A 27,359-nucleotide genomic window follows, 5' to 3' on the forward strand; every position below is an offset into this window, starting at 1 on the left:
TTTTTTTAACCGGAAGACGAGCCAACTATCTAGTAAACACTTCGGAGAAGAGGTCGGTGCCTCTTTTTCGAACACAATTAAACGGATATATCTTGTAATTGAACAAAATAATAAGGTGGCCAATAACTGGGGACCGTATGACGATAATACTGGACGTATTTGTTTGCTAAACCGCTTATCAAAAAGCTGTTAATAGTAATGTTTCCACTGAAACGTCAAATATGCTAATTGCTAACCCATTAACTAACATTTTTACGCTAACAATAATCACAAAACATTGATGGCTTGATCACAGGATAACACTGTTGAAGGTAATGTTTAGTAAACGCTGTTGAATATGCCGATAAAACGAAGTTTCAAGCTAATTGCGTCACGGAAGACATGATCAATCTTGATTGTGTTATGTCTGATTTAATACGAATATGTAGCCTAAATATTACCCTACCAATAATACATTTCAATGGACTGCTTTTACATGATAGATTTATGATAGAACTCAATGACACACACGCCTATTGGTGAACCAAAGCTGCAAAACTGTCAGTTTAAATCAACGTAAATGCAATGACATGGCTCAGGGTTTTGATAATTCCTTCAAGATCAGGCACCAATCCAAACTTTTGCAAGCTACATCCAAACCATTGCAGGTGGTGTTACTTGGTAAAACAGGAGCAGGGAAGAGTGCCACAGGAAACACCATCCTGGGACGCAAAGATTTTTTCTCAAAGAAGAGTTCCAAATCAGTGACTGCTGATATTGAGAAACAAAATGTCACCATTGAAGGAATAGATCTTGTCGTGTATGACACTCCAGGATTCTGTAACTCCGATCAATCTGAAGAGCAAATTCAGGAGAAATTCCAGGAAGTCCTAAAGTTAACCTCATCTGGTCCCCGTGTGTTTCTCCTGGTGGTGAAGATAGACAGATTAACAGAAGAAGAGATGAGGGTCATCAATAAAGTAGAAGGTCTTCTAGGAGAGAGTCTTTTGAAGCAAACCTGGATCCTGTTCACCAGAGGAGATGAGTTAGAAGACCAGACTATAGAAGAATTAATTGCTGACTCTGTCACAGAAGTGATGAGAAAATACAGTGGAAGATACCATGTGTTCAACAACAAGAGGGGTGATCCTGAGCAGGTCAAATCACTGCTGCAAAAGATATCCATCTGTCTCAGTAAGTATAACTAACTGTTTATATAAAGGATTAGCCAGAAATGTAATGTTGACTAATTGTTAATGTTTCCATGATTGAAATACTGTGTTTTGAAGCAGTATAATACTGATGATAGAGAACTAGATATTCTAGATGAGAGCTCAGTAGGTCATGTCATTGATAACGTTATGAACACAATCTTTTCATATGTCTCCTGTAGCTGAGGTGATTATAGGTCGTCCTGCCTGAGAATTGTAAGACCAGTTATTTTGTTTTCATGACAATGACTGAGACAATACCTGAAGATTGATTAAATAATTACTAATAAAATGTTATTTTGTGTTAAATAGTAATATTAAATTACATCCCACTACACATTTAGTAATGACAGGATGCATTTGAATCATAACACACAGTATAACTTAGTGTGACTTAATACTAGTATTTTCTATAGGCGTGGAAAAGGGGTTCTCGTTAAGTTTAACAGTTATCCCGAGTTGAACTCAGAATTCACCAAAGTTAGCTAGCTAACTCCTCTATCCCGCTACGTAGTATACCTCTCTGGTCTTCTGGTTAAAGATATACATTCTGGGAAGACAACAATGTCCCCCTCAGCCACTTAATGTGGTATACAGCTGGGATGGGCTGAAGAAATGTAACCTCTCAGATGCAATAACGGACAGTCCATGACATCCCAGAGTTTTATATGTTGAAGCTATAGACCTGTTTGTTTACATTTTTGTTTGCAAAAATTGGAGTAATGAAATCTTACATTGTGTTATAATGATCTTATGATGCATTTATGTGATATTATTCAAGAATCAATGTACATAAAGAATTGAAATGTCTATTGAACAGCTTCCCAAATCCCAGATTGAAGCTTTAATAAATTGGCTTGGTGTGCCAGAACTCCACATTCACCATAAAGATTTAAACACCAGACATAAATCATTATTATTCAGTACACCAATAACTGCCTGTACAGGGGATGAGATGGTAGTCATTTTACTGTATCAGTTTATCAAATGTGATGTATTTCTCTATACACAGATTCAACAGATTCAAGGAGCTCCCCCATCAGGAATCTCCCAGAGAGAAGGATGGTTCTGCTTGGAAAAACCGGTGTTGGGAAGAGTGCAACAGGAAACACCATCCTGGGACGAAAGGATTTTGTCTCAAAGAAGAGTTCCAAATCAGTGACTGCTGATATTGAGAAACAAAATGTCACCATTGAAGGAATAGATCTTGTCGTGTATGACACTCCAGGATTCTGTAACCCCGATCAATCTGAAGAGCAAATTCAGGAGAAATTCCAGGAAGTCCTCAAGTTAACCTCATCTGGTCCCCGTGTGTTTCTCCTGGTGGTGAAGATAGACAGATTAACAGAAGAAGAGAAGAGGGTCATCAGTAAAGTAGAAGGTCTTCTAGGAGAGAGTCTTTTGAAGCAAACTTGGATCCTGTTCACCAGAGGAGATGAGTTAGAAGACCAGACTATAGAACAATTCATTGCTGACTCAGATGACCTCACAGAAGTGATGAGAAAATACAGTGGAAGATACCATGTGTTCAACAACAAGAGGGGTGATCCGGAACAGGTCAAATCACTGCTAGAAAAGACATCCATCTGTCTCAGTAAGTTTAACTAACTGTTTATATTAAAATGGATTTGTCACATGCGCCGAATACAACAGTGCAGTTTTTAATAAAATAAATAAATAGAAGTAACAAATCATTCAAGAGCAGCAGTAAAATAACAATAACGAGGCTGTATACAGGTGGTACCAGTACAGAGTCAATGTGGAGGCTATATACAGGTGGTACCAGAACAGAGTCAATGTGGAGGCTATATACAGGTGGTACCGGTACTGAGTCAATGTGGAGACTATATACAGGGGGTACCAGTACAGAGTCAATGTGGAGGCTATATACAGGTGGTACCGGTACTGAGTCAATGTGGAGGCTATATACAGGTGGTACCAGTACTGAGTCAGTGTGGAGGCTATATACAGGTGGTACCAGTACAGAGTCAATGTGGAGGCTATATACAGGTGGTACCAGTACAGAGTCAATGTGGAGGCTATATACAGGTGGTACCAGTACAGAGTCAATGTGGAGGCTATATACAGGTGGTACCAGTACTGAGTCAATGTAGAGACTATATACAGGTGGTACCAGTACAGAGTCAATGTGGAGGCTATATACAGGTGGTACTGGTACAGAGTCAATGTGGAGGCTATATACAGGGGGTACCAGTACAGAGTCAATGTGGAGGCTATATACAGGGGGTACCAGTACAGAGTCAATGTGGAGGCTATATACAGGGGGTACCAGTACAGAGTCAATGTGGAGGCTATATACAGGGTATTACGGTACAGAGTCAATGTGGAGGCTATATACAGGGGGTACTGGTACAGAGTCAATGTGGAGGCTATATACAGGGGGTACCAGTACAGAGTCAATGTGGAGGCTATATACAGGGGGTACCAGTACAGAGTCAATGTGGAGGCTATATACAGGGGGTACCAGTACAGAGTCAATGTGGAGACTATATACAGGTGGTACCGGTACTGAGTCAATATGGAGGCTATATACAGGGGGTACCAGTACAGAGTCAATGTGGAGGCTATATACAGGGGTACTGGTACAGAGTCAATGTGGAGGCTATATACAGGGGGTACCAGTACAGAGTCAATGTGGAGGCTATATACAGGGGGTACCAGTACAGAGTCAATGTGGAGGCTATATACAGGGGGTACTGGTACAGAGTCAATGTGGAGGCTATATACAGGGGGTACCAGTACAGAGTCAATGTGGAGGCTATATACAGGGGGTACTGGTACTGCGTCAATGTGGAGGCTATATACTGGGGGTACTGGTACTGAGTCAATGTGGAGGCTATATACAGGTGGTACCAGTACAGAGTCAATGTGGAGGCTATATACAGGGGGTACCGTTACAGAGTCAATGTGAAGGCTATATACAGGGGGTACCGGTACTGAGTCAATATGGAGGCTATATACAGAGGGTACCAGTACAGAGTCAATGTGGAGGCTATATACAGGGGGTACCAGTACAGAGTCAATGTGAAGGCTATATACAGGGGGTACTGGTACTGCGTCAATGTGGAGGCTATATACAGGGGGTACCAGTACAGAGTCAATGTGGAGGCTATATACAGGGGGTACCGGTACAGAGTCAATGTGGAGGCTATATACAGGGGGTATCTGTACAGAGACAATGTGGAGGCTATATACAGGGGGTACCGGTACAGAGTCAATGTGGAGGCTATATACAGGGGGTATCTGTACAGAGACAATGTGGAGGCTATATACAGGGGGTATCTGTACAGAGACAATGTGGAGGCTATATACAGGGGGTATCTGTACAGAGTCAATGTGGAGGCTATATACAGGGGGTATCTGTACAGAGACAATGTGGAGGCTATATACAGGGGGTACCGGAACTGAGTCAATGTGGAGGCTATATACAGGGGGTACCAGTACAGAGTCAATGTGCAGGCTATATACAGGGGTACCAGTACAGAGTCAATGTGGAGGCTATATACAGGGGGTACCGGAACTGAGACAATGTGGAGGCTATATACAGGGGGTACCAGTACAGAGTCAATGTGCAGGCTATATACAGGGGTACCAGTACAGAGTCAATGTGGAGGCTATATACAGGGGGTACCTGTCCTGAGTCAATGTGGAGGCTATATACAGGGGGTACCTGTCCTGAGTCAATGTGGAGGCTATATACAGGGGTATCTGTACAGAGTCAATGTGGAGGCTATATACAGGGGTACCAGTACAGAGTCAATGTGGAGGCTATATACAGGGGGTACCTGTCCTGAGTCAATGTGGAGGCTATATACAGGGGGTACCAGTACAGAGTCAATGTGCGGAGGCACCGGTTAGTCGAGGTAATATGTACATGTAGGTAGAGTTATTAAAGTGACTATGCATAGATGATAACAGAGTAGCAGCAGTGTAAAAGGGGGGGGGGGGGGGGGGGCAATGGAAATAGTCTGGGTCGCCATTTGATTAGATGTTCAGGAGTCTTATGGCTTAGGGGTAGAAGCTGTTTAGAAGCCTCTTGGACCTAGACTTGACACTCCGGTACCACTTGCCATGCGGTAGTAGAGAGAACAGTCTATGAATGTGGTGACTGGAGTCTGAGAATTGTAAGACCAGTTATTTTGTTTGACATGACAATGACTGAGACAATACTTGAGGAAGATTTATTAAATGTTTACTAATTAGTATAACCCTCTGGTCTTCTGGTTAAATATATACATTCTGGGAAGACAACAATGTCCCCCTCAGCCACTTAATGTGGTATACAGCTGGGATGGGGCTGGAGAAATGTAACCTCTCAGCCACTTAATGTGGTATACAGCTGGGATGGGGCTGGAGAAATGTAACCTCTCAGCCACTTAATGTGGTATACAGCTGGGATGGGGCTGGAGAAATGTAACCTCTCAGCCACTTAATGTGGTATACAGCTGGGATGGGGCTGGAGAAATGTAACCTCTCAGCCACTTAATGTGGTATACAGCTGGGATGGGGCTGGAGAAATGTAACCTCTCAGCCACTTAATGTGGTATACAGCTGGGATGGGGCTGGAGAAATGTAACCTCTCAGCCACTTAATGTGGTATACAGCTGGGATGGGGCTGGAGAAATGTAACCTCTCAGCCACTTAATGTGGTATACAGCTGGGATGGGGCTGGAGAAATGTAACCTCTCAGCCACTTAATGTGGTATACAGCTGGGATGGGGCTGGAGAAATGTAACCTCTCAGCCACTTAATGTGGTATACAGCTGGGATGGGGCTGGATAAATGTAACCTCTCAGCCACTTAATGTGGTATACAGCTGGGATGGGGCTGGAGAAATGTAACCTCTCAGCCACTTAATGTGGTATACAGCTGGGATGGGGCTGGAGAAATGTAACCTCTCAGCCACTTAATGTGGTATACAGCTGGGGTGGGGCTGGAGAAATGTAACCTCTCAGCCACTTAATGTGGTATACAGCTGGGATGGGGCTGGAGAAATGTAACCTCTCAGCCACTTAATGTGGTATACAGCTGGGATGGGGCTGGAGAAATGTAACCTCTCAGCCACTTAATGTGGTATACAGCTGGGATGGGGCTGGAGAAATGTAACCTCTCAGCCACTTAATGTGGTATACAGCTGGGATGGGGCTGGAGAAATGTAACCTCTCAGCCACTTAATGTGGTATACAGCTGGGATGGGGCTGGAGAAATGTAACCTCTCAGCCACTTAATGTGGTATACAGCTGGGATGGGGCTGGAGAAATGTAACCTCTCAGTGGTTTAGATACAATGACTGACAGTCCATCACAACCAATAGATAGTTTTTTATGTTGAAGCTATAAACTTGTTTGTTTACATTTTTGTTGTTTTCAAAAATTGGAGTAAATTAAACCTTACATTTTGTATTATAATGATCTTTTGAGGCATTTATAAATGATATTATTCAAGAATCAATGCAAATTGGAGTAATTAAATCTTACATTGTGTTATAATGATCTTATGATGCATTTATGTGATATTATTCAAGAATCAATGCATATAAAGACTTGAAATGTCTATTGAACAGCTTCCCAAATCCCAGATTGAAGCTTTAATAAATTGGCTTGGTGTGCCAGAACTCCCCAGAACTCCACATTCACCACAAAGATTTAAACACCAGACATAAATCATTATTATTCAGTACACCAATAACTGTCTGTACAGGGGATGAGATAGTAGTCATTTTACTGTATCAGTTTATCAAATGTGATGTATTTTTCTATACACAGATTCAAGGAGCTCCTCCACCATGAATCTCCCAGAGTGAAGGATTGTTCTGCTTGGAAAAAGCGGTGTTGGGAAGAGTGCAACAGGAAACACCATCCTTGGTGGGAGAAGTTTCCATTCTGAACAGAACTGGTCCTCAGTAACACGTAAAACAGAAATGAAGCAGGCAGCAGTAGATGGGAGGGATGTCAGTGTGATTGACACTCCAGGACTCTAAACTCTAATGAACTTATCCTCTGCAGCAGAGGTAACTCTGGGTCTTCCTTTCCTGTGGCGGTCCTCATGAGAGCCAGTTTCATCAGAGCGCTTGATGGTTTTTGCCACTGTACTTGAAGAAACTTTCAAAGTTCTTGAAATGTTCCAGATTGACTGACCTTTATGTCTTAAAGTAATGATGGACTGTTGTTTCTCTTTGCTTATTTGAGCTGTTCTTGCCATAATATGGACTTGGTCTTTTACCAAATAGGGCTGTATACCACCCCTACCTTGTCACAACACATCTGATTGGCTCAAACACATTGAGAAGGAAAGAAATTCCACAAATGAACTTTTAACAAGGCATACCTGTTAATTGAAATGCATTTCAGGTGACTACCTCAAGAAGCTGATTGAGAGAATTTCGAAGAGTGCAAAGCTGTCATCAAGGCAAAGAGTGGCTACTTTGAAGAATCTCAAATATAAAATATTTGTTTAACACTTGTTTGGTTTCTACATGATTCCATAGGTGTTATTTCATAGTTGTGATGTCTCATTATTATTCTACAATGTAGAAAATAGTAAAAAATAAAGAAAAACCCTTGAATAAGTAGGTGTGTCCAAACTGTTGACTGGTACCGCTTGGGGTGGCAGGGTAGCCTAGAGGTTAGAGTGTTGGACTAGTAGTAACCGAAAGGTTGCAAGATCAAATCCCCGAGCTGACAAGGTAAAAATCTATCGTTCTGCCCCCTGAACAAGGCAGTTAACCCACTGTTCCTAGGCCGTCATTGAAAATAAGAATTTGTTCTTAACTGACTTGCCTAGTTAAATAAAGGTAAAATAAATTTTTTAAAAATATGCACAAATCAAATATTACCCCACTACAATAGAGCTAAACTTAAGGGCAGACAAAATATGTTTGTGGGAGTATAAATAGTGCTAAAAAAAAAAAACAGTGTGTTCTTTCTTTGTGAACACAGCATTGTGATGTAACGTTTTCTTTAGTGAGCGAGGATGGAGACTGAGACAATCAGGCCAAGGGAAGCATACCTCATGCTGACCGTCCCAACAGTGAGTTGGGAAAATATATTGGTATAACTTTATAATAATGTTCACTAATAAGCTGTTATAAATGCTTATAAATAATCATACATAGTATATATTATTATTGTTTGTCAAAATAATTATTGTTAATAAGTTCTTAGTAATAATTATAAATACGTTCTTATGAATGGAAAAAATACAACAATGTAGCCAGAAAAATATCTGCCCATCTAACAAAACATTTGTGGTTTAAAATTTGTAGCCTACCATCTCTTCACAGTTCTCTTTTTCTCTGAACAGTTTCAAACACATCAAGGGATTGTCCTATGTTAGGACTGACTATCTAACAGAACCAAGAATGCTGCTGCATTGCAAACACTATCCCGAGAAGAGTACAAACGGAAACACAAACCTTGATAGAGGTTTCCACTATGAGAATAAGGAATCCTCTGTACAATCAGAAACTAAAGTTAAGCAGGCTGAGGTAAGGACAAGGGCAAGGACAAGGACAAGGGTAAGGACTGGGGTAAGGACAAGGGTAGGGAACTGGGGACATGGGCTGGGGTAAGGACATGGGTTGGAGTAAGGACAGGGGAGTGGGTAAGGACATGGGCTGGGGTAAGGACATGGGCTGGAGTAAGGACAGGGGAGTGGGTAAGGACATGGGCTGGAGTAAGGACAGGGGAGTGGGTAAGGACAGGGGCTGGGGTAAGGACATGGGTTGGAGTAAGGACAGGGGAGTGGGTAAGGACATGGGCTGGGGTAAGGACATGGGAGTGGGTAAGGACAGGGGCTGGGGTAAGGACATGGGCTGGGGTAAGGACAGGGGCTGGGGTAAGGACAGGGGCTGGGGTAAGGACCAGGGTAAGGACACGGGCGTGGGTAAGGACATGGGCTGGGGTAAGGACCAGGGTAAGGACAGGGGAGTGGGTAAGGACAGGGGCTGGGGTAAGGACATGGGCTGGGGTAAGGACCAGGGTAAGGACAGGGGAGTGGGTAAGGACATGGGCTGGGGTAAGGACCAGGGTAAGGACAGGGGAGTGGGTAAGGACAGGGGCTGGGGTAAGGACAGGGGAGTGGGTAAGGACATGGGCTGGGGTAAGGACAGGGGCTGGGGTAAGGACAGGGGAGTGGGTAAGGACATGGGCTGGGGTAAGGACATGGGCTGGGGTAAGGACAGGGGCTGGGGTAAGGACATGGGCTGGAGTAAGGACATGGGCTGGGGTAAGGACAGGGGCTGGGGTAAGGACAGGGGCTGGGGTAAGGACATGGGCTGGGGTAAGGACATGGGAGTGGGTAAGGACATGGGCTGGGGTAAGGACATGGGCTGGGGTAAGGACATGGGAGTGGGTAAGGACAGGGGCTGGGGTAAGGACATGGGCTGGGGTAAGGACAGGGGCTGGGGTAAGGACAGGGGCTGGGGTAAGGACAGGGGCTGGGGTAAGGACATGGGCTGGGGTAAGGACAGGGGCTGGTGTAAGGACAGGGGAGTGGGTAAGGACAGGGGCTGGGGTAAGGACAGGGGAGTGGGTAAGAACAGGGGCTGGGGTAAGGACAGGGGAGTGGGTAAGGACAGGGGAGTGGGTAAGGACAGGGGCTGGTGTAAGGACAGGGGCGTGGGTAAGGACAGGGGCTGGTGTAAGGACAGGGGAGTGGGTAAGGACAGGGGCTGGGGTAAGGACAGGGGCTGGGGTAAGGACAGGGGCTGGGGTAAGGACAGGGGCTGGGGTAAGGACAGGGGAGTGGGTAAGGACAGGGGCTGGGGTTAGGACAGGGGAGTGGGTAAGGACAGGGGCTGGGGTAAGGACAGGGGAGTGGGTAAGGACAGGGGAGTGGGTAAGGACAGGGGAGTGGGTAAGGACAGGGGAGTGGGTAAGGACAGGGGCTGGGGTAAGGACATGGGCTGGGGTAAGGACAGGGGCTGGGGTAAGGACAGGGGAGTGGGTAAGGACAGGGGCTGGGGTAAGGACAGGGGCTGGGGTAAGGACAGTGGCTGGGGTAAGGACAGTGGCTGGGGTAAGGACAGGGGAGTGGGTAAGGACATGGGCTGGGGTAAGGACAGGGGCTGGGGTAAGGACAGGGGCTGGGGTAAGGACATGGGTAAGGACAGGACAAGGGTAAGGACTGGGGTAAGGACAAGGGTAGGGAACTGGGGACATGGGCTGGGGTAAGGACATGGGTTGGAGTAAGGACAGGGGAGTGGGTAAGGACATGGGCTGGGGTAAGGACATGGGCTGGAGTAAGGACAGGGGAGTGGGTAAGGACATGGGCTGGAGTAAGGACAGGGGAGTGGGTAAGGACATGGGCTGGGGTAAGGACATTGGAGTGGGTAAGGACAGGGGCTGGGGTAAGGACATGGGCTGGGGTAAGGACAGGGGCTGGGGTAAGGACAGGGGCTGGGGTAAGGACAGGGGCTGGGGTAAGGACCAGGGTAAGGACAGGGGATTGGGTAAGGACATGGGCTGGGGTAAGGACCAGGGTAAGGACAGGGGAGTGGGTAAGGACAGGGGCTGGGGTAAGGACATGGGCTGGAGTAAGGACAGGGGAGTGGGTAAGGACATGGGCTGGAGTAAGGACAGGGGAGTGGGTAAGGACATGGGCTGGGTAAGGACCAGGGTAAGGACAGGGGAGTGGGTAAGGACATGGGCTGGCGTAAGGACCAGGGTAAGGACAGGGGAGTGGGTAAGGACAGGGGCTGGGGTAAGGACATGGGCTGGAGTAAGGACAGGGGAGTGGGTAAGGACATGGGCTGGGGTAAGGACAGGGGCTGGGGTAAGGACAGGGGAGTGGGTAAGGACATGGGCTGGGGTAAGGACAGGGGCTGGGGTAAGGACATGGGCTGGAGTAAGGACATGGGCTGGGGTAAGGACAGGGGCTGGGGTAAGGACAGGGGCTGGGGTAAGGACATGGGAGTGGGTAAGGACATGGGCTAGGGTAAGGACATGGGAGTGGGTAAGGACAGGGGCTGGGGTAAGGACAGGGGCTGGGGTAAGGACAGGGGCTGGGGTAAGGACAGGGGCTGGGGTAAGGACATGGGCTGGGGTAAGGACAGGGGCTGGGGTAAGGACAGGGGAGTGGGTAAGGACAGGGGCTGGGGTAAGGACAGGGGAGTGGGTAAGGACAGGGGAGTGGGTAAGGACAGGGGCTGGTGTAAGGACAGGGGCTGGTGTAAGGACAGGGGAGTGGGTAAGGACAGGGGAGTGGGTAAGGACAGAGGAGTGGGTAAGGACAGGGGCTGGGGTAAGGACAGGGGCTGGGGTAAGGACAGGGGCTGGGGTAAGGACAGGGGCTGGGGAAAGGACAGGGGAGTGGGTAAGGACAGGGGCTGGGGTAAGGACAGGGGAGTGGGTAAGGACAGGGGCTGGGGTAAGGACAGGGGAGTGGGTAAGGACAGGGGAGTGGGTAAGGACAGGGGCTGGGGTAAGGACATGGGCTGGGGTAAGGACAGGGGCTGGGGTAAGGACAGGGGAGTGGGTAAGGACAGGGGCTGGGGTAAGGACAGGGGCTGGGGTAAGGACAGGGGCTGGGGTAAGGACAGGGGAGTGGGTAAGGACAGGGGCTGGGGTAAGGACAGGGGCTGGGGTAAGGACAGGGGCTGGGGTAAGGACATGGGTAAGGACAGGGGCTGGGGTAAGGACATGGGTAAGGACAGGGGAGTGGGTAAGGACATGGGGAGTGGGTAAGGACATGGGCTGGGGTAAGGACAGGGGAGTGGGTAAGGACAGGGGAGTGGGTAATGACAGGGGAGTGGGTAAGGACAGGGGAGTGGGTAAGGACAGGGGCTGGGGTAAGGACAGGGGAGTGGGTAAGGACCAGGGTAAGGACAGGGGAGTGGGTAAGGACCAGGGTAAGGACAGGGGAGTGGCTAAGGACGATGGTAAGGACATGGGCTGGGGTAAGGACAGGGGAGTGGGTAAGGACAGGGGCTGGGGTAAGGACATGGGAGTGGGTAAGGACAGGGGAGTGGGTAAGGACAGGGGAGTGGGTAAGGACAGGGGAGTGGGTAAGGACCAGGGTAAGGACAGGGGCTGGGGTAAGGACAGGGGAGTGGGTAAGGACAGGGGCTGGGGTAAGGACATGGGCTGGGGTAAGGACAGGGGCTGGGGTAAGGACAGGGGCTGGGGTAAGGACAGGGGAGTGGGTAAGGACAGGGGCTGGGGTAAGGACAGGGGCTGGGGTAAGGACAGGGGCTGGGGTAAGGACAGGGGAGTGGGTAAGGACATGGGCTGGGGTAAGGACAGGGGCTGGGGTAAGGACAGGGGCTGGGGTAAGGACATGGGTAAGGACAGGGGCTGGGGTAAGGACATGGGTAAGGACAGGGGAGTGGGTAAGGACATGGGCTGGGGTAAGGACATGGGCTGGGGTAAGGACAGGGGAGTGGGTAAGGACAGGGGAGTGGGTAATGACAGGGGAGTGGGTAAGGACAGGGGAGTGGGTAAGGACAGGGGCTGGGGTAAGGACAGGGGAGTGGGTAAGGACCAGGGTAAGGACAGGGGAGTGGGTAAGGACCAGGGTAAGGACAGGGGAGTGGGTAAGGACCAGGGTAAGGACAGGGGAGTGGGTAAGGACCAGGGTAAGGACAGGGGAGTGGCTAAGGACGATGGTAAGGACATGGGCTGGGGTAAGGACAGGGGAGTGGGTAAGGACATGGGAGTGGGTAAGGACAGGGGAGTGGGTAAGGACAGGGGAGTGGGTAAGGACAGGGGAGTGGGTAAGGACAGGGGAGTGGGTAAGGACCAGGGTAAGGACAGGGGCTGGGGTAAGGACAGGGGAGTGGGTAAGGACAGGGGCTGGGGTAAGGACATGGGCTGGGGTAAGGACAGGGGAGTGGGTAAGGACAGGGGCTGGGGTAAGGACAGGGGCTGGGGTAAGGACAGGGGCTGGGGTAAGGACAGGGGCTGGGGTAAGGACAGGGGCTGGGGTAAGGACAGGGGCTGGGGTAAGGACAGGGGCTGGGGTAAGGACAGGGACTGGGGTAAGGACAGGGACTGGGGTAAGGACAGGGGCTGGGGTAAGGACAGGGGCTGAGGTAAGGACAGGGTAAGGACAGGGACTGGGGTAAGGACATGGGCTGGGGTAAGGACATGGGCTGGGGTAAGGACAGGGACAGGGGTAAGGACAGGGGCTGGGGTAAGGACAGGGGTGGGGTAAGGACCAGTGTAAGGACATGGGCTGGGGTAAGGACAGGGGCTGGGGTAAGGACAGGGGCTGGGGTAAGGACAGGGGAGTGGGTAAGGACAGGGGCTGGGGTAAGGACAGGGGCTGGGGTAAGGACAGGGGCTGGGGTAAGGACAGGGGAGTGGGTAAGGACATGGGCTGGGGTAAGGACAGGGGCTGGGGTAAGGACAGGGGCTGGGGTAAGGACATGGGTAAGGACAGGGGCTGGGGTAAGGACATGGGTAAGGACAGGGGAGTGGGTAAGGACATGGGCTGGGGTAAGGACATGGGCTGGGGTAAGGACAGGGGAGTGGGTAAGGACAGGGGAGTGGGTAATGACAGGGGAGTGTGTAAGGACAGAGGAGTGGGTAAGGACAGGGGCTGGGGTAAGGACAGGGGAGTGGGTAAGGACAGGGGAGTGGGTAAGGACAGGGGAGTGGGTAAGGACCAGGGTAAGGACAGGGGAGTGGGTAAGGACCAGGGTAAGGACAGGGGAGTGGGTAAGGACCAGGGTAAGGACAGGGGAGTGGCTAAGGACCATGGTAAGGACATGGGCTGGGGTAAGGACAGGGGAGTGGGTAAGGACAGGGGCTGGGGTAAGGACATGGGAGTGGGTAAGGACAGGGGAGTGGGTAAGGACAGGGGAGTGGGTAAGGACAGGGGAGTGGGTAAGGACCAGGGTAAGGACAGGGGCTGGGGTAAGGACAGGGGAGTGGGTAAGGACAGGGGCTGGGGTAAGGACATGGGCTGGGGTAAGGACAGGGGAGTGGGTAAGGACAGGGGCTGGGGTAAGGACAGGGGCTGGGGTAAGGACAGGGGCTGGGGTAAGGACAGGGGCTGGGGTAAGGACATGGGCTGGGGTAAGGACAGGGGCTGGGGTAAGGACAGGGACTGGGGTAAGGACAGGGACTGGGGTAAGGACAGGGGCTGGGGTAAGGACAGGGGCTGGGGTAAGGACAGGGTAAGGACAGGGACTGGGGTAAGGACATGGGCTGGGGTAAGGACATGGGCTGGGGTAAGGACCAGGGTAAGGACATGGGCTGGGGTAAGGACAGGGGCTGGGGTAAGGACAGGGGCTGGGGTAAGGACATGGGCTGGGGTAAGGACATGGGCTGGGGTAAGGACATGGGCTGGGGTAAGGACAGGGGCTGGGGTAAGGACAGGGGCTGGGGTAAGGACAGGGGCTGGGGTAAGGACCAGTGTAAGGACATGGGCTGGGGTAAGGACAGGGGCTGGGGTAAGGACAGGGGCTGGGGTAAGGACAGGGGAGTGGGTAAGGACAGGGGCTGGGGTAAGGACAGGGGCTGGGGTAAGGACAGGGGCTGGGGTAAGGACAGGGGAGTGGGTAAGGACATGGGCTGGGGTAAGGACAGGGGCTGGGGTAAGGACAGGGGCTGGGGTAAGGACATGGGTAAGGACAGGGGCTGGGGTAAGGACATGGGTAAGGACATGGGCTGGGGTAAGGACATGGGCTGGGGTAAGGACAGGGGAGTGGGTAAGGACAGGGGAGTGGGTAATGACAGGGGAGTGGGTAAGGACAGGGGAGTGGGTAAGGACAGGGGCTGGGGTAAGGACAGGGGAGTGGGTAAGGACAGGGGAGTGGGTAAGGACAGGGGAGTGGGTAAGGACCAGGGTAAGGACAGGGGAGTGGGTAAGGACCAGGGTAAGGACAGGGGAGTGGCTAAGGACCATGGTAAGGACAGGGGAGTGGCTAAGGACCATGGTAAGGACATGGGCTGGGGTAAGGACAGGGGAGTGGGTAAGGACAGGGGCTGGGGTAAGGACATGGGAGTGGGTAAGGACATGGGCTGGGGTAAGGACAGGGGCTGGGGTAAGGACAGGGGCTGGGGTAAGGACATGGGTAAGGACAGGGGCTGGGGTAAGGACATGGGTAAGGACAGGGGAGTGGGTAAGGACATGGGCTGGGGTAAGGACATGGGCTGGGGTAAGGACAGGGGAGTGGGTAAGGACAGGGGAGTGGGTAATGACAGGGGAGTGGGTAAGGACAGGGGAGTGGGTAAGGACAGGGGCTGGGGTAAGGACAGGGGAGTGGGTAAGGACAGGGGAGTGGGTAAGGACAGGGGAGTGGGTAAGGACCAGGGTAAGGACAGGGGAGTGGGTAAGGACCAGGGTAAGGACAGGGGAGTGGGTAAGGACAGGGGCTGGGGTAAGGACAGGGGAGTGGGTAAGGACAGGGGAGTGGGTAAGGACAGGGGAGTGGGTAAGGACCAGGGTAAGGACAGGGGAGTGGGTAAGGACCAGGGTAAGGACAGGGGAGTGGCTAAGGACCATGGTAAGGACATGGGCTGGGGTAAGGACAGGGGAGTGGGTAAGGACAGGGGCTGGGGTAAGGACATGGGAGTGGGTAAGGACAGGGGAGTGGGTAAGGACAGGGGAGTGGGTAAGGACAGGGGAGTGGGTAAGGACAGGGGAGTGGGTAAGGACCAGGGTAAGGACAGGGGCTGGGGTAAGGACAGGGGAGTGGGTAAGGACAGGGGCTGGGGTAAGGACATGGGCTGGGGTAAGGACAGGGGAGTGGGTAAGGACAGGGGCTGGGGTAAGGACAGGGGCTGGGGTAAGGACAGGGGCTGGGGTAAGGACAGGGGCTGGGGTAAGGACATGGGCTGGGGTAAGGACAGGGGCTGGGGTAAGGACAGGGACTGGGGTAAGGACAGGGACTGGGGTAAGGACAGGGACTGGGGTAAGGACAGGGGCTGGGGTAAGGACAGGGGCTGGGGTAAGGACAGGGGCTGGGGTAAGGACATGGGTAAGGACAGGGGCTGGGGTAAGGACATGGGTAAGGACAGGGGAGTGGGTAAGGACATGGGCTGGGGTAAGGACATGGGCTGGGGTAAGGACAGGGGAGTGGGTAAGGACAGGGGAGTGGATAATGACAGGGGAGTGTGTAAGGACAGAGGAGTGGGTAAGGACAGGGGCTGGGGTAAGGACAGGGGAGTGGGTAAGGACAGGGGAGTGGGTAAGGACAGGGGAGTGGGTAAGGACCAGGGTAAGGACAGGGGAGTGGGTAAGGACCAGGGTAAGGACAGGGGAGTGGGTAAGGACCAGGGTAAGGACAGGGGAGTGGCTAAGGACCATGGTAAGGACATGGGCTGGGGTAAGGACAGGGGAGTGGGTAAGGACAGGGGCTGGGGTAAGGACATGGGAGTGGGTAAGGACAGGGGAGTGGGTAAGGACAGGGGAGTGGGTAAGGACAGGGGAGTGGGTAAGGACCAGGGTAAGGACAGGGGCTGGGGTAAGGACAGGGGAGTGGGTAAGGACAGGGGCTGGGGTAAGGACATGGGCTGGGGTAAGGACAGGGGAGTGGGTAAGGACAGGGGCTGGGGTAAGGACAGGGGCTGGGGTAAGGACAGGGGCTGGGGTAAGGACAGGGGCTGGGGTAAGGACATGGGCTGGGGTAAGGACAGGGGCTGGGGTAAGGACAGGGACTGGGGTAAGGACAGGGACTGGGGTAAGGACAGGGGCTGGGGTAAGGACAGGGGCTGGGGTAAGGACAGGGTAAGGACAGGGACTGGGGTAAGGACATGGGCTGGGGTAAGGACATGGGCTGGGGTAAGGACCAGGGTAAGGACATGGGCTGGGGTAAGGACAGGGGCTGGGGTAAGGACAGGGGCTGGGGTAAGGACATGGGCTGGGGTAAGGACATGGGCTGGGGTAAGGACATGGGCTGGGGTAAGGACAGGGGCTGGGGTAAGGACAGGGGCTGGGGTAAGGACAGGGGCTGGGGTAAGGACCAGTGTAAGGACATGGGCTGGGGTAAGGACAGGGGCTGGGGTAAGGACAGGGGCTGGGGTAAGGACAGGGGAGTGGGTAAGGACAGGGGCTGGGGTAAGGACAGGGGCTGGGGTAAGGACAGGGGCTGGGGTAAGGACAGGGGAGTGGGTAAGGACATGGGCTGGGGTAAGGACAGGGGCTGGGGTAAGGACAGGGGCTGGGGTAAGGACATGGGTAAGGACAGGGGCTGGGGTAAGGACATGGGTAAGGACATGGGCTGGGGTAAGGACATGGGCTGGGGTAAGGACAGGGGAGTGGGTAAGGACAGGGGAGTGGGTAATGACAGGGGAGTGGGTAAGGACAGGGGAGTGGGTAAGGACAGGGGCTGGGGTAAGGACAGGGGAGTGGGTAAGGACAGGGGAGTGGGTAAGGACAGGGGAGTGGGTAAGGACCAGGGTAAGGACAGGGGAGTGGGTAAGGACCAGGGTAAGGACAGGGGAGTGGCTAAGGACCATGGTAAGGACAGGGGAGTGGCTAAGGACCATGGTAAGGACATGGGCTGGGGTAAGGACAGGGGAGTGGGTAAGGACAGGGGCTGGGGTAAGGACATGGGAGTGGGTAAGGACATGGGCTGGGGTAAGGACAGGGGCTGGGGTAAGGACAGGGGCTGGGGTAAGGACATGGGTAAGGACAGGGGCTGGGGTAAGGACATGGGTAAGGACAGGGGAGTGGGTAAGGACATGGGCTGGGGTAAGGACATGGGCTGGGGTAAGGACAGGGGAGTGGGTAAGGACAGGGGAGTGGGTAATGACAGGGGAGTGGGTAAGGACAGGGGAGTGGGTAAGGACAGGGGCTGGGGTAAGGACAGGGGAGTGGGTAAGGACAGGGGAGTGGGTAAGGACAGGGGAGTGGGTAAGGACCAGGGTAAGGACAGGGGAGTGGGTAAGGACCAGGGTAAGGACAGGGGAGTGGGTAAGGACAGGGGCTGGGGTAAGGACAGGGGAGTGGGTAAGGACAGGGGAGTGGGTAAGGACAGGGGAGTGGGTAAGGACCAGGGTAAGGACAGGGGAGTGGGTAAGGACCAGGGTAAGGACAGGGGAGTGGCTAAGGACCATGGTAAGGACATGGGCTGGGGTAAGGACAGGGGAGTGGGTAAGGACAGGGGCTGGGGTAAGGACATGGGAGTGGGTAAGGACAGGGGAGTGGGTAAGGACAGGGGAGTGGGTAAGGACAGGGGAGTGGGTAAGGACAGGGGAGTGGGTAAGGACCAGGGTAAGGACAGGGGCTGGGGTAAGGACAGGGGAGTGGGTAAGGACAGGGGCTGGGGTAAGGACATGGGCTGGGGTAAGGACAGGGGAGTGGGTAAGGACAGGGGCTGGGGTAAGGACAGGGGCTGGGGTAAGGACAGGGGCTGGGGTAAGGACAGGGGCTGGGGTAAGGACATGGGCTGGGGTAAGGACAGGGGCTGGGGTAAGGACAGGGACTGGGGTAAGGACAGGGACTGGGGTAAGGACAGGGACTGGGGTAAGGACAGGGGCTGGGGTAAGGACAGGGGCTGGGGTAAGGACAGGGTAAGGACAGGGACTGGGGTAAGGACATGGGCTGGGGTAAGGACATGGGCTGGGGTAAGGACAGGGACAGGGGTAAGGACAGGGGCTGGGGTAAGGACAGGGGCTGGGGTAAGGACCAGGGTAAGGACATGGGCTGGGGTAAGGACAGGGGCTGGGGTAAGGACATGGGCTGGGGTAAGGACATGGGCTGGGGTAAGGACATGGGCTGGGGTAAGGACAGGGGCTGGGTTAAGGACAGGGGCTGGGGTAAGGACCAGGGTAAGGACATGGGCTGGGGTAAGGACAGGGGCTGGGGTAAGGACCAGGGTAAGGACAGGGGCTGGGGTAAGGACCAGGGTAAGGACAGGGGCTGGGGTAAGGACAGGGGCTTGGGTAAGGACAGGGGCTGGGGTAAGGACAGGGGCTGGGGTAAGGACAGGGACAGGGGTAAGGACAGGGACAGGGGTAAGGACAGGGACAGGGGTAAGGACAGGGGCTGGGGTCAGGACAGGGCTGGGGTAAGGACATGGGCTGGGGTAAGGACAGGGGCTGAGGTAAGGACAGGGGCTGGGGTAAGGACAGGGGCTGGGGTAAGGACATGGACTGGGGTAAGGACAGGAATAAGGGCAGTGGTAGCATTAGTGCTAGTGATAGCAGCAATGATACCTGTAGGGAAAGGGGCAGTGATGGGAACAGAAGGAGGGGCAGAGTTAGCAGTAATGCCAACACTATGGAGATGGGTAAGGTATGCAGCAGGGGTAAATATATTTATAGCAAAGAAAAGGGCAATGGTAGGACAATGGGCAGGTCTAGTGACAGGGGTAATCATAGGGACATCAGTAGTGCTCTCAGGGCTACCAGCAGGGGCAGGGATACTGTCATGGGGAGAGGTAGAGGTGCTAGCTGTGGTAGCAGCAGTGGTAGTGGAAGGGGTAATGACAGGGGACCCGTTAGTGGTAACTTCAGGGGTTAGGTTATGGGTAGCAGCAGTGGTAGGTATAGGGGCACTGGTAGTGCCAGTGGTAAATGAAGGGAGATTGTTAGCAGCAGTGATAGTGGTAGGACCAGCAACGGGTAGGGATGTTTTATGGGGGATTGCTAAGACTTGTGGTAGTAGCAGGGATAGGGACAGAGATAACAGATTGGAGATGGGCAACAGCAGTGCTAGTGGCAGTGACATGGGTACAGACAGCTGAATCCATAGGGAGAGTGATAGCTAACAGCATGGGAACAGGTACAGGATCAACCAAAGAGACAGACTGAAGCACATATACAGTGAGGGAAAAAAGTATTTGATCCCTCTGCAAAACATGACTTAGTACTTGGTGGCAAATCAGAGGTCAGACGTTTCTTGTAGTTGGCCACCAGGTTTGCACACATCTAAGGAGGGATTTTGACCCACTCCTCTTTGCAGATCTTCTCCAAGTCATTAAGGTTTCAAGGCTGACGTTTGGCAACTTGAACCTTCAGCTCCCTCCACAGATTTTCTATGGGATTACGGTCTGGAGACTGGCTAGGCCACTCCAGGACCTTAATGTGCTTCTTCTTGAGCCACTCCTTTGTTGCCTTGGCCGTGTGTTTTGGGTCATTGTCATGCTGGAATACCCATCCACGACCCATTTTCAATGCCCTGGCTGAGGGAAGGAGGTTCTCACCCAAGATTTGACGGTACATGACCCCGTCCATCGTCCCTTTGATGCGGTGAAGTTGTCCTGTCCCCTTAACAGAAAAACACCCCCAAAGCATAATGTTTACACCTTCATGTTTGACGGTGGGGATGGTGTTCTTGGGGTCATAGGCAGCATTCCTCCTCCAAACATGGCGAGTTGAGTTGCTGCCAAAGAGCTCCATTTTGGTCTCATCTGACCACAACACTTTCACCCAGCTGCCCTCTGAATCATTCAGGTTCATTGGCAAACTTCAGACGGGCAAGTATATGTGCTTTCTTGAGCAGGGGGACCTTGCGGGCGCTGCAGGATTTCAGTCCTTCACGGCGTAGTGTTACCAATTGTTTTCTTGGTGACTATGGTGCCAGCTGTTCTGAGATCATTAACAAGATCCCCCCGTGTAGTTCTGGGCTGATTCCTCACCGTTCTCATGATCATTGCAACTCCACAGGGTGAGATCTTGCATGGAGCCCCAGGCCGAGGGAGATTGACAGTTCTTTTGTGTTTCTTCCATTTGCGAATAATCGCATCAACTGTTGTCACCTTCTCACCAAGCTGTTTGGCGATGGTCTTGTAGCCCATTCAAGCCTTGTGTAGGTCTACAATCTCGTCCCTGACATCCTTGGAGAGCTCTTTGGTCTTGGCCATGGTGGAGAGTTTGGAATCTGATTGATTGATTGCTTCTGTGGACAGGTCTTTTATACGGGCAACAAACTAAGATTAGGAGCACTCCCTTTAAGACTGTGCTCCTCAGCTCGTTATCTGTATAAAAGACACCTGGGAGCCAGAAATCTTTCTGATTGAGAGGGTGTCAAATACTTATTGCACTCATTAAAATGCAAATCAATTTATAACATTTTTGACATGTGTTTTGGGGGGTTTTGTTGTTGTTATTCTGTCTCTCACTGTTCAAATAAACCTACCATTAAAATTATAGACTGTTAATTTCTTTGTTAGTGGGCAAACGTACAAAATCAGCAGGAGATCAAATACTTTTCCCCCTCACTGTACATCTATAGCAACAAAGGTAGGCACATCTATAGGGACAGTCATATGTACAGCTGTATTGACAGTTATAGGCAAAGTGTCAGCCATATTGACAGTGATAGCAGGAGGGACAGTTATGGCAATGGGGGCAACCTTAGGGACAAATGCCTTGATAGGAGTTCCTTTGTAGGTCCTTCAGTAGTAAGTGTGCTGTTGTAGGTTTTTTAGTAGTTAATGTGGGGTCAGAGGTCCTGGTGGGGTTCCTGTCTCTGGTGGGGTCAGAAGTAGTGATGCACCGATATTACATTTTTGGCCGATACCGATATCCGATATTTTCCTTGCCAAGAAAAACGATACCTATAACCGGTATTAAACTTTTTAGTGACCTTTTAAGCATTCTAGTACAGTTAAATAGTTAACACACACATGAATGCAGCGGTCTAAGGCACTGCATCACAGTGCGAGGCATCACTACAGTCCCTGGTTTGAATCCAGGCTGTATCACAGACTGTTCCTGATTGACCCAGTTCTAACTCTGTGTTGAGTTCTATTCTTATAACAACAGCCTGAGTGCACTGAAACAACTACACAGATGTAACCAGACTATTGCTTTAGTCCTAGTTTTGTTTTCATTTGTTGTTACCAGGTAAAGACCCTATGGGACTCCCAATCACAGCCGGTTGTGATACAGCCTGGAATCGAACCAGGGTGTCTGTAGTGATGCCTCAAGCACTGAGATGCAGTGCCTTAGACCGCTGCACTACTCACGAGCCCATACTCAGTTACCCCACACTTAAAAAAACATCCCATTTCTGAAAACAACATGACATGAAATAACAAAAAAGTGTAAACTGTAGCCATTTATTTCCCTTTGTAGTTAATTCCCCATCATCATGACCTTCATCTACATACCAATTTTTTTTCAAAACCTTGCTATTTTCTGTCAGCACGAACTTCGTGGAAATATCCTTTTAAAAGGTGCAGACAGTAGCCTGTGAACGACAGTGCGCTTGCCGACAATGATTGTTTACTGACCTCAACACATGAATTATTTTTTCTATATGATACATTTTGAAATGTTATTGATAAACTGAGTTTTGTTGGGAGTTTATCAGCAGGGAAAAAAGGCTACGATGATATTTGGTCTGTCTAGGGAACTTAGGGGAGTGGTTTAAGTGTCAGATAAAATAAGATCACCGGAGGCTGAAAGTGAAACTGTTGAAGTTGAACAGTTTCAACTCCATAGCATTTGCAAACCTCAAACATTTGTAATAAGAAAGTAGGTAAGTTGTTATTTTTCAGAATGATTTATGTAAATCTATTAGATTACTACATTATTAGTAGCCTAGGACTGTCTTCAGTAGAATAATGGCCAACATGAAAAACAATATGTTAGCTTCAAAGGTGGTCTGGATTTCGACAATTATAACTGCGTCATTGAAGACGTATTTTCAATACAGGCCTATTGTTCATATGATCGTGTTATGCTACGATTGTGTTGTCTGATTTAATAAGAATATGTAGCCTAAATATTTTTTATTTTAGTAATTAACAGTAAATTCAATGATAGTTTTATGATAAATGTCGATGACACATAGTCCTATTCCTGAAACAAAGCAGGAAATGCAATGACATGGCTCAGGGGTTTTGTTGATTTCACATTGAATTCACGATATTTGACGTCAATATAAACCAAAACTAGATGTTGAAGTGATGTCTGTGCCGATTGGGGTGCTTGTAGCCTACCATCTGCAAACAGTTATAGATTAACAATCAATGCTGTTAACTAGACATGTTCTGTTTATAGTTCTGCTTTTAAACCCTTTACCCATTTAAACTCAACTCACATTTTTTGTGCTTAAATTAATTCCAGTTTGCATGTGTAACAGTATAACTTTAGACCGTCCCCTCGCCCATACACGGGCGCGAACTAGGGACCCTCTGCACACATCAACAACTGACACCCACGAAGCATCGTTTACCCACGCGTCACCGATTGAAACGCTATTTAGCGCGCACCACCGCTAACTAAGCTAGCCGTTTCACATCCGTTACACATGTAATAACCAGGTGATGGCTGTTCATGTCATTGGGTTGTTACTTGTTTTTCTGCATTTTGCATCTTAGAAAATAATGTAATAATTTATTTATATTGTATTTGTATTTAGATTCCTGCCTCACACTTCACACTGCTCGGCTATAACAAGATAATTCCTTGAAGATGGGGCACCTTTCCAAACCTGTGCAACAGACATCCAGACCATTGCAGGTGGTGTTACTTGGTAAAACAGGAGCAGGAATGAGTGCAACAGGAAACACCATCCTGGGCCGCAAAGATTTTCGCCCAAAGAAAAAATTAAAATCAGTGACTGCTGATATTGAGAAACAAAATGTCACCATTGAAGGAATAGATCTTGTCGTGTATGACACTCCAGGATTCTGTAACTCCGATCAACCTGAAGAGCAAATTCAGGAGAAATTCCAGGAAGTCCTCAAGTTAACCTCATCTGGTCCCCGTGTGTTTCTCCTGGTGGTGAAGACAGACAGATTAACAGAAGAAGAGAAGAGGGTCATCAGTAAAGTAGAAGGTCTTCTAGGAGAGAGTCTTTTGAAGCAAACCTGGATCCTGTTCACCAGAGGAGATGAGTTGGAAGACCAGACTATAGAACAATTCATTGCTGAATCAGATGACCTCACAGAAGTGATGAGAAAATACAGTGGAAGATACCATGTGTTCAACAACAAGAGGGGTGATCCTGAGCAGGTCAAATCACTGCTAGAAAAGACATTCATCTATCTCAGTAAGTATAACTGTTTATATAAAGGATTAGCCAGAAATGTAATGTTGACTAACTGTAAATGTTTCCATGATTGAAATACTGTGTTTTGAAGTGTATAATACTGATGATAGAAAACTAGATATTCTAGATGAGAGCTCAGTAGGTCATGTCATTGATAACGTTATGAACACAATCTTTTCATATGTCTCCTGTAGCTGAGGTGATTATAGGTCGTCCTGCCTGAGAATTGTAAGACCAGTTATGTAGTTTTCATGACAATGACTGAGACAATACTTGAAGATTGATTAAATATTTACTAATAAATGTTATTTTGTGTTAATATAGTAATATTGAAATACAGTACACATTTAGTAATGACAGGATGCATTTGAATCATAACACACAGTATAACTTAGTGAGACTTAATACTAGTATTTTCTATAGGCGTGGAAAAAGGGGTTCTCGTTAAGTTTAACAGTTATCCCGAGTTGAACTCAGAATTCACCAAAGTTAGCTAGCTAACTCCTCTATCCCACTACGTAGTAAAACCCTCTGGTCTCTTATTCTGGGATAACAATAATGTAAATGAATTATCCCCCCCATTGTAACTTTAATAAGTTGTCTTGGTGACAGATCCCTTTTACAAATCCCACCTGAACTCCACATTCACCATAAAGATTTAAACACCAGACATAAATCAGCATTATTCAGTGCACCAATAACTGCCTGTACAGGGGATGAGATGGTAGTCATTTTACTGTATCCGTTTATCAAATGTGATGTATTTCTCTATACAGATTCAACACTTTCAAGGAGCTCCTCCATCAGGAATCTCCCAGAGAGAAGGATTATTCTGCTTGGAAAAACCGGTGTTGGGAAGAGTGCAACAGGAAACACCATCCTTGGTGGGACAAGTTTCCATTCTGAACAGAACTGGTCCTCAGTAACACGTAAAACAGAAATGAAGCAGGCAGCAGTAGATGGGAGGGATGTCAGTGTGGTTGACACTCCAGGACTGTTTGACACACAGCTTCCTGCTGAAGAATTAGCAATGGAGATTGGTAGGAGCATCTATGAGTCTAGCCCAGGGCCTCATGCCTTCCTCATAGTTTTACGAGTGAATGACAGGTTCACAGAGCAGGAGAAAATAGCTTTTGAAACTCTAGAGAGTGTGTTTGGGTCAGGACTGGCAAAGTACGCCATCATCCTCTTCACCCATGGAGATGCTTTAGAGGGTTACAGTCTAGAGAAGCTGATTGGTGGGAACAGAGACCTCAGTAGAGTGGTAGAGCAGTGTGGGGGGAGGTACCATATCCTCAACAATAAAGCCAGAGGAAACAGAGCTCAGGTCACAGAGCTGATGGAGAAGATAGACAGAATGGTGGAGGACAATGGAGGATCCTGCTACACCAATGAGATGTTTGAGGGTGCAGCCAGGATTAAGAAAGAGGAGGAGGAGAGGATCCAGAGGGAGGAGGAGAGGATCCAGAGGGAGATAGAGGAGAGGATCCAGAGGGAGATAGAGGAGATGTTCAATATGGAGAGGAGGGAGAGAATGGAAAGGAGGGAGAGAATGGAGATGATGGAGTGGATGGAGTGGATGGAGTGGATGGAGATGGAGAGGGAGAGGATCCAAAGGGAGAGGATCCAAAGGGAGAGGATCCAAAGGGAGAGGGAGAGGCCAAAACAAGATGACAAGAGCTGTGAAATCATGTAATCAGCCTTTTTTTGTAGTGATTGAGTCTGCGTTCATCACAAACGTTTCCATTGAATACATAACCTGTGATGAAGAAGGCTACTCTGACTGTATGTAATGAACCTCCTTTAAGTCACAGTTGAATGGATCGGAATGAAACGTGTCCTTAACTGTCTTGTCATGTCGACCACTTAAACGATGTTGATCAGTACAGCGTACAAGGGCAGCGCAGTTATAACATATGTGTCCTGTAGTGTGTTGCATGTTAACAGTCAAAATAATGGGCATCACTAAAATGTTTTGTCAAATGCATAGAGGTATGTGAAATAAAATAGTGACTGGACATTGTGAATGTTTCATGTAACAACATGACCATTTTTCGGATTTTCATACCGTTTAAACATCTCTAGATCTTAACCGTACGGATCCAACAGTCCCAGGTTACACCTTATGTCAAGTCAGCACCAGACTACAGCCATTCCTTCAACTCAACACTCATGGTTTTGTTTCATGTGTAATTCCTAGGACCCTAGTCAGCCTGGTCCTGAACTGTTGTCACCACTATGGTCCGGTAGGCGATACTGTAGTATTGAACACAGATCTCCAGACTCAGACAGTGTGGCTACTGAGGAGCTGACTGGTGGATACTACATACAGTATACACTGTGGATACTCAGTAACTGACTGGTTACTACATACAGTATACAATGTGGATACTCAGTAACTGACTGGTTACTACATACAGTATACAATGTGGATACTCAGTAACTGACTGACTGGTTACTACATACAGTATACAATGTGGATACTCAGTAACTGACTGACTGGTTACTACATACAGTATACAATGTGGATACTCAGTAACTGACTGACTGGTTACTACATACAGTATACAATGTGGATACTCAGTAACTGACTGACTGGTTACTACATACAGTATACAATGTGGATACTCAGTAACTGACTGACTGGTTACTACATACAGTATACAATGTGGATACTCAGTAACTGACTGGTTACCACATACAGTATACAATGTGGATACTCAGTAACTGACTGGTTACTACATACAGTATACAATGTGGATACTCAGTAACTGACTGGTTACTACATACAGTATACAATGTGGATACTCAGTAACTGACTGACTGGTTACTACATACAGTATACAATGTGGATACTCAGTAACTGACTGGTGGTTACTACATACAGTATACAATGTGGATACTCAGTAACTGACTGGTTACTACATACAGTATACAATGTGGATACTCAGTAACTGACTGACTGGTTACTACATACAGTATACAATGTGGATACTCAGTAACTGACTGGTGGTTACTACATACAGTATACAATGTGGATACTCAGTAACTGACTGACTGGTTACCACATACAGTATACAATGTGGATACTCAGTAACTGACTGGTGGTTACTACATACAGTATACAATGTGGATACTCAGTAACTGACTGGTTACTACATACAGTATACAATGTGGATACTCAGTAACTGACTGGTTACTACATACAGTATACAATGTGGATACTCAGTAACTGACTGACTGGTTACTACA

At 49.5% G+C, this 27,359-nt stretch overlaps 1 protein-coding gene across 1 annotated transcript; it reads left to right on the plus strand.

Annotated features, from left to right (window-relative positions):
• Positions 1 to 25,803, plus strand: LOC110521967 (GTPase IMAP family member 8). The gene is made up of 3 exons (XM_036967723.1): positions 1 to 1,173; positions 2,203 to 2,295; positions 24,977 to 25,803. The coding sequence occupies exons 1-3, from the start codon at positions 570 to 572 to the stop codon at positions 25,801 to 25,803; spliced, it is 1,524 nt and encodes a 507-aa protein (XP_036823618.1). The 5' UTR covers positions 1 to 569.
• Positions 25,804 to 27,359: the final 1,556 nt, after the last annotated feature.

This window comes from Oncorhynchus mykiss, chromosome Y (assembly GCF_013265735.2).
Source record: "Oncorhynchus mykiss isolate Arlee chromosome Y, USDA_OmykA_1.1, whole genome shotgun sequence".
Lineage (NCBI taxonomy): Eukaryota > Metazoa > Chordata > Actinopteri > Salmoniformes > Salmonidae > Oncorhynchus > Oncorhynchus mykiss.